Source organism: Podarcis liolepis (assembly GCF_965112155.1).
Source record: "Podarcis liolepis genome assembly, chromosome: 8".
Taxonomy (NCBI): domain Eukaryota; kingdom Metazoa; phylum Chordata; class Lepidosauria; order Squamata; family Lacertidae; genus Podarcis; species Podarcis liolepis.
The window spans coordinates 63,766,680-63,774,879 of NC_139560.1; the positions used below are offsets into that span (position 1 = coordinate 63,766,680).

The 8,200-nt window shown below is 49.6% G+C and overlaps 1 protein-coding gene and 1 long non-coding RNA gene across 2 annotated transcripts in view; one reads left to right on the forward strand and one right to left on the reverse strand.

Annotated features, from left to right (window-relative positions):
• BMP6 (bone morphogenetic protein 6) overlaps nucleotides 1–2,996 on the reverse strand; it is an 87,183-nt gene extending 84,187 nt beyond the window's left edge. The window contains exon 1 of the mRNA XM_083519441.1: nucleotides 1,150–2,996. Within this exon, the coding sequence (XP_083375567.1) occupies nucleotides 1,150–1,822 (673 nt within the window). The 5' untranslated portion in view covers nucleotides 1,823–2,996. The remainder of the gene's footprint in view (nucleotides 1–1,149) is intronic.
• A 188-nt stretch (nucleotides 2,997–3,184) lies between these two features.
• On the forward strand, nucleotides 3,185–5,179 carry LOC310714534. The gene is made up of 2 exons (XR_014529877.1): nucleotides 3,185–3,604; nucleotides 4,070–5,179. It is a non-coding gene; the product is annotated as an uncharacterized lncRNA (long non-coding RNA).
• The last annotated feature ends 3,021 nt before the right edge of the window (nucleotides 5,180–8,200 follow it).

The following is an 8,200-nucleotide window of genomic DNA, read 5'->3' on the forward strand; positions in this document are numbered from 1 at the left end:
ACAGAGAGAGACACACATCTACATAAATAGGTACATACATACATGCAGAGAAGCTGGCAATAATTCAGTAAATCGGTGTAGCCCCCCCCCCCATCAAGTAAATACAGTGGTACCTCGGGTTACATACGCTTCACGTTACATACGCTTCAGGTTACTGACTCCATTAACCCAGAAATAGTGCTTCAGGTTAAGAACTTTGCTTCAGGATAAGAACAGAAATCGTGCTCCGGCAGCACAGCGGCAGCAGGAGGCCCCATTAGCTAAAGTGGTGCTTCAGGTTAAGAACAGTTTCAGGTTAAGCACAGACCTCCGGAACGAATTAAGTACTTAACCCGAGGTACCACTGTAAATAAATAAAACCTTGACTAAAAAGTAAAAATCGTAGAAAGATTTTGACAGGTTTTTCTGAGCACCTGGGGCCAAAAGAAAAGTAATTTAAAGCAACTCTTGTTGAGACATTTCATTCCGAATCTGCCAGACAGAGGATGATGACAGATGGGTGTCCTGTTCTCCGCCCCCCTCCCCACTCCACATAAATCCTGGCTGCACCCATGCTCCAGTAGGCTTCGTATGCACCTGCCAACTTCATAAAACGGCATCATGCAAATCATGTCATCTGAACGCAACTCAACTATGCGACTTAAGATTTTGGAGCTCATTTAGCACGTGAACTTGGCGAGGGGCGGCTGCAAGTGGGTGGCACTTTTTTGGCGCGACGATGATAAACCGAGATATGCAACTTTCCAAGAAATCGAGAGAGAGAGAGAGAGAGAGAGAGAGAGAGAGAGAGAGAGAGAGAGGAGAAGCAAGGCGGGGGTAGATAGAGTAAGCGAGAACCATAAATGCACTCCCACAGTGGCGTAGCGTGGGTTGTCAGCACCCGGGGCAAGGCAAGTAATTTGCGCCCCCTAACCCGTGGATTTGCGCCCCCTAACCCATGGATATGCGCCCCCTAACCCTAACCCCCAGATGTTGCGCCCGGTGCGGCCGGCCCCCCCTGCACCCCCCACGCTACGCCACTGCACTCCCACCCCACCCCACGCGCGCACTTCTTGTTTGCACGACAAGTTTCTAGCGCTCACACGCCGCCAGGTGTTAACGAGGGCTCCGCAAAGGCTCCACCCCTTTCCTCCTCCTCCTCACACTCACCCAGGTTGACGAAGCTCATGACCATGTCCGCGTCACTGAGGAAGGCGCTATCCTGCGAGGTGGCCAAGGCTGGGGAGCCGCCGCCGCCGCCGCTGGAGGATCCCGGGTGGTGGCTGAGGAGCGTTTTCCGCTGCAGCGGGTGCGCCGTCGGGGGTTCCCTGCCGCTGGTGCGCTGCTGCTGCTGTTCCTGCGTCCCCTCTTCGTCCTCCTCCTCGCTGGACAGGGTATTGTACAGATCCAGCATGAAGAGCGGCGCCGAGTTCAGCCTGCCCGGAGGGGGCACCCACTGTTGCTGCTGCTGCTGCTGCCTCCGCTGGTGGTGCGCCGGCGGCAGGGGCGCCGCTCCGTGCTCCTCTTGCCGCGCCAAGCCGTGCGCCGGCCGGGGCCGGTGCGGCAAGCCCAGCACCGAGAGGATTTCCTTCTGCATCTCCCGCTTTTCGTGAGACTTGAGGCGCCGGTAGAGGAAGCCCGCCGCCGCCGCCGCCGGGGACGACGCCGAGGAGGTGGAGACTGGCGCCTGGGGCTGCTCTTGGCTTCTGCTCGCGCCCTCGCCGCCGCCGCCCGCCAGCAGCGCCCCCGCGACGGGCGGCAGAGGCAGCGCAGGCGGCGGCGAGCAGCAGCCGCTACTGCACACCAGCGCCCACCACCAAAGCCAGCGCAGCCTCGGAGGCATCGCTCCTCCGCCCGCGCGCCTCGCCTAACCTGCTCGCTGTTTCGCCCTCGCAAGCGCTTCTCGAGCGCGCCCGGAGTCTCCTCGCTTTATCTACCCCCCTCGGGGGGCTTAATTCATTGAAAGGAGACGGGGAGGGTTGGGAGACTCCTTTATAGTCGTTAACCTCATTCCTCTCCCTGGTCAGGTGCGAATTCCCCTCTATATAAAGCGAAGAAAGGCTTGCGGAAGTTCCGCGCCCGCCGAGCGGGTCTCAGTTTCGCCCGGCGTCTGTTTTTTTGCCTCCTCGACGAGCAAAGTGAGAATGGAAAGCAGCGCAGGGGGGGGAGAGCAAAGCCGCCTCGCCCCCGTTTCCCAGAGAAGTTCCCTCGCAATTCGGGCAAGGAAAAGAAGATGCGCTTCTTGACAGAGCTGGGCGAGGGGTGGGAAGGACCCAAAAAGAAGGACCCCGACCTAAAACGCCGAAAGTAAAAAAAAATGGGGAAAAGAAGCGTTCCTCCCACGTCCTTGCTTTCTCCCCAGGAATCAAATTCTTTGCAAAAATAAGAATTAAAAAAGCAAAGCAGCCCAATTCCCAGCCGGGTTCCCTGTCAAATTCGCCTTGCGCGAAAGCCTGAGGGCGCTTTGCAAGGCAATCCCAATTGCGCGCGCTCTCCTCTCGCCAGCTCGGGCAGCCTCGAGTCACTCATGTGAGCGGCGGCAAGTTGCTCGCAGGTACCACGACCCAGCCGAGGGAAGCGCCCGCCTCCTCCTCCCCTTGATGGGCAGCGGAGGCGACGATTAAAGAGGCTCCGGGTCCCTGTCTGTCATGGGCGAAGCCTCTCCTCCCTGGGAGGGGGCGTTCCCTCCCGCAAACTCCAGAGCTCGACTCCTCTGCTCGTTTCCCAGAATAAAATATAGGCGGATAAGGATTAAAACAGAGAAAGGACATTGCCGGAATGGAAACATGCATGTGCAAAGGACGAGGGAGGAATGCGTTTGGTTTTCTTGCTGACCCCGAGCTAAAGAATTAGATTGGTTCTCAAGCGTTTGGCGCGGGCGGAGAAGGAGGGAGTCCCTTCCAGGATAAAATCCAGATGTTTTGGACCATGCGTTTCCTATCATACCTGACTATAGGCTGTTGTTTGAAAAATCTGTAGGGCACCAGCTTGGAGAAAGCTGCAATAAAATAATGCCTTCGACGGAACGTGGGCGAGAAGGTTTTTATTTTATTTTTTCCTAACGAGGTTTCTGCAGGGTATTAAAGTTTGTTAATATTTCTTATGGTGAAAGAGAAGAAAAGGAAGCAGTGGAGGGGAAAGATCGGGGAGGCAAAAGGAGAGAGATAATTTGGAACAGAAGTTAAGTTCTGTGTAGGAATTGGTAGCTTATTCAGATACCATCCCATTCTTGAAGCACAGGCTAATTCTGTGCATGCTTTCCTTTTGTGTACCTCCCTATTCAGTATAATGGCTTAGTTCTGAAGAAACACATGTGGTATTGGCCTAAAATCCGCTAGGCGAACTCCACTGAACAACTCTGTGCAGACTTCCAGATTTCAAAGAGCTATTTAAAGCAAAAAAAACCCCTCTTCTACTGTAGGTGTGGCCATGGAAGCCTCATCCCTTAAACCTAGAAACATAGTGCTGAAGGATACAATCAGGTGCCCTAGCATGGGTTTCTGTAATGGCCTCAAAGAAGGCAGGCACATCTCAGCTACATGCACACCTATGCTTACAGTTTGTCTAATCTCAGGTTCACAAGCAAGTAAAGGGCATTTGGGAGCCTGGAACGTTACCTAGAGCAGTGTTTCCCAACCACTGTTCCGCGGCACACTAGTGTGCCGCGAGATGTTGCCTGGAGGGAGGCGGGCGAGTCGGGCGGTAAGAGGCGGGGCGGCGGCGAGGAGAGGCCGCCCAGCACGGGGCTCTCGCCGTCTGCCTGCCTGGCTGCCTGCGAGCTTGGCAGGCAGCGCCTCCGTCCGCAGCGCCCGCCTCGCGGCTCTCATTCCCTGCCCCTGCCAAAGCTCACCCAGCCAAGCCGCGCTCTCCTTCCTGCCTCGCTTTGCTGCCTCCTCCCCACCCCACCCCCAAAGCTTGGAGGTTCCCCGGCAAGGGGGAGGGAAAAAATTGAAACTTACACTTTCGTGCGTCCCTCCCGGCGTGACGCTGAGCGCTGACGTCACGGGGCTGTAATGGTGGTGTGCCTCGAGATTTTTTTCATCAAACAAGTGTGCCTTTGCCCAAAAAAGGTTGGGAAACACTGACCTAGAGTATTTCCAACCTTTCCAGAACCCACTTTTAATCAAAACAAGCATTTGGGGACCAATTTATTAATATTACTATATATCTGCATGGTCAAATATATATTTTCCTATGTATTTGCACTCTTGAAGCGACCCACCTTGGATCAGGCCATGACCTGCTAGTGGGTCCCACCACCAGCTGAAGACCAGTACTCTGGAGAATATGCAAGGTGGAGTTGGAGTAGCAGCACGGTCCTCTTCATCTCCAGATCATCAGAAGGAAGCCTCCTTGTAACGGCACATACAATATTATAATTTACACCCTATCCATGTGTGCTTATGCCCGTGACTTTTCTGTTATGAAATGAGGGCATATGGAAACCCACCTAGAAACTATTTAGATCAGCCTTATTTGCTTGGCCTTGTGTTTCAGAATGAAGATGTCCACCACATTACAGGCTCAGTTGTCATATCCATTATCAGTTCTTTTCCTGTTATTCCACAGGACAGTAGCTCCTCCTCTTCTTCTTCTTCTTCTTCTTCTTCTTCTTCTTCTTCTTCTTCTTCTTCTTCAGAAAGCAGGTGCCAAGTATAGATATTAAGTTTTAACACCACCCTGAGCTCCTTTGGTAGGAAGAGCGGGACATAAACTTAAAAAAACACACCACTGATGTAAATTAACAAGGTTTTGTAACAAATTCTACCCTTTCTAAAGAAAGAAACTACAAAAAAACCCACCCTAATATAAAACACCTCCTATCTAAAAAGTCCAAACATATGCAAAAGGCACTTTTCACTAGAGAACTGCGTTAGAAAGTCTTGCTTCCACAAAATCTGATCACACTAACTCCATGGAAGCCAGAGAGTTTCACAGGGGTGGGGAACCTGTTGCCCCCCACCCTGATACTACTGGACTACAACTCCGATTATCCTCAGCCATAGACTGTGCTGGCTGGGACTAATAGAACTGGAGTCAAGCAACATCTCAAAGGCCACAGATTTCCCCACCCTTGGTTTAGGATATGAACTTGTCTTCATCCACCACTATTCCTATTCCCTGATACCGTATCAGCTGAGCTAAACACTTATCTGGATCAAGATAGATTCTATTTAAATAAAAAACTTGATAATCACAACTTGAAAAATTCTCTCATCCTTTTTAACAGCGAGTTTCACCTCCTACCCTATGCCATACTTTGTACAAAGGTTCTTACTTGAAGCTGCTTTGGAGTGAATGACTTAGTGAATGCAGCTTTTCAGAATAAATTATCTTAAGTTCAGTGGGTCTTGTTTGGAATTGTCCATTGCAAACAGGGTAACTAACCAGCTGCAACAGATGAAAGCTGCTGGGCTTTTAAAGCAGGGGTTGGAAAAAAATGTGGCCCTCCAGATGGTGGACTCAGACTCCCATAAATACTAGCAAGCATGGTCAGGAATTAAGGAGAGTTGCAATCCAAACAGAATCCGGGAGGGCCCTAAGTTCACCATCCCAAAATGTGCAGCGATGGGACATTCAACATAGCTGCTTCACAGCATAGTGCTACAAGAGAGAAGCTGCATCTGCTGAAATTCCCTCCTCATCTATACAGCTATCGAAAGGCAGAGCAGCCCTGACCTCCTTCAGACGTGGCCGTCCTAACTTTCCAGGTCAGTACACTGACTTACATAGGGGCGGTGACCTAGTGTGTTTTTTTAATGGATCTGTATGGATCTTAAGGATCCAGGTCCATTTGAAAAGGGGTCACAAGAACGGGTACCCTTGCTGGCTGCTGAGCATGTAATGGAAAAAGGAGGTCACAGATGATCAGATGCAAGTTTATATACTCCCATGTTTTTCCTCCTCCCTTCCACGACTTATTTATGGAGGCCTTCAAACCGAAAACAACGTATCTTATTACACAAGGAGAGTGGTTAACAGGAAGTATAATAACCTGTGAGTAACTTTAACAGGAAGTCCATGAACTTAGAACAGGGTGGTTGTTGTTGTTTTTTATAAACTAAGCAGTTAATCTTTGTTCATTCCAAAAGATCCTTTAAGATAACAGGCATAGTTGCTTTTTGTTTTGCCTGACAAACAATCCAAGTTATAAAAAAAGAGAGTGGGGTGCGTATTAAATTTTACATGTTTTAATAAAAACAATACTACTTAGAGCACTACATAATTAAGTGCTGCAAAAAAAACCACCACACAGCCCAATGTATTATCAGCGTTTTTACAACCACACAAAGGCACAGCACTGTTATAGCTCCCGTGTTACAGATGGGGAAAGGCCAGCACTCAGCCTGGGAAACACGGGCTTGTCTAAGGCAAACCGAAACATTACGGCTCAGACAAGATTCTCTCCACCTATAAAAACAGAATTCTTTTTAATGTGCTCACTTTTAAGGTAGGAATGGGGAAACATGGGCGTAGCCAGGATTTATGGGGGGGGCAGGCTTTATGTTAGGGTGCGGAACCTCAGTTATTTAAGTATTTTTACTGATTTTTATTGATTGGTGGGCAGCTACACCCATGTGAGGAACATATGGTCTTCCAGATGTTGCTGGACTACAATTCCCACCATGCATAGCAATGCATGCTAAGGCTGATGGGAGTTGGAGTCCAACCATGTCTGGAGAGCTGCACAGCTACCCCATCCCTGTTTAAATGTAAAGTATTTCACCACTGCAGGACATTAGTAAAGGAAGAGGGAGGAATGTACAGAAAACTCTTCATCTTATTATCTCCCCTCCTACCACCTGCAGGGAACCCAGAGGGATTTTGAGGAGGTCTCCATTGATGCAAAGTTGACACAACAGTCCTAAAAACAAAATCATATTGTGACAGCATTCGCTAGAGATTAGCTATAGGAGAAACAGGGGCTGTAAAATATATAAAGGTAAAGGGACCCCTGACCATTAGGTCCAGTCGTGACCGACTCCGGGATTGCGGCGCTCATCTCACTTTATTGGCTGAGGGAGCCGGCGTACAGCTTCCGGGTCATGTGGCCAGCATGACTAAGCCGCTTCTGGTGAACCAGAGCAGCACACGGAAATGCCATTTACCTTCCCGCTGGAGTGGTACCTATTTATCTACTTGCACTTGACGTGCTTTCAAACTGCTAAATATAAAATATGTAATATGTAAATATGTAAAATATATAGGCTATAACATATTAGCATAACTAAAAATTAATTGCTGCAAGTGAGGTCCCACAACAAAACATCACAAAGGGTAAGAGTCTCTCTCTTCTCCCTCTCTCTACCCATACTTTCTGGTTCTACAGCCTGAGTCACTCCTAGGGTTGACCTGGGAATGTTAACTTTGTTGTTGTCTTTTTACTCTGAAGCCAATGAGAGGTCTCTGGGGAAGAACACAAAACGTCCTCTGAGCTTATGGTACTCAGGCTTACACGACAGCATCTGGGGCAAAAACTGTGGGAGCGTGGTAGGAAACTTGTTCCACATAATACAGCTGATCATTTCAGGGGGGGTTCAAACGCAGTGCACCCCTCTTCTCAGCCAGCTCCTCATTACTTCGGTCACTCAGTCCTCCTCCCTTAACGTTCCCCCCCCTTCCTCCTAGCTGAAAGCTGCCACTGGACTTCCTGCCTGCACACCTCTTTGACCAAGTTCCCCTCCCAAGATGTCAAGGGGGATGGAAGTATCACCATGAGCACAAGGGGATTCAGAAACTGAGCTCTGCAAATATATGCTTGATCATTTGCACCCCAAAGGGCCAGTTCTTTATTTTATTTACAGGGATGCATATCATTTGTTTAACTGCAAGCATTTCCAAGCGGTTCACGTAAAATAAAACCATACAGAATAAAACCATCATGCAACCAAACAGAAACCTGAACACTACCTTAAAATGGCTAGGTAATTTTTGACATGCTCCTGAAGTTCAGCTTGAAGAGCGCCTGTCTAATTTCAGTTGGGAGGGAGTTCCACGGACTTCGGCCCGCAACACTGAATGCACGGCTTCTTCCACTACCAATTGCCTCAGGCTGAATGCTGTACTCCAGCCAAATGACTACTTAGCCAGTGAGGAATGGGCCCTGGATCCTGCTCTCTGCTGCCCAAGTTCCATGGCATCATGAAGGCAGGTTGCATGTCTCAAGGCGGTTTGCTGGCTTTTTCCCAACCAATGTATTGCAGACCTCAAAGAAATCACG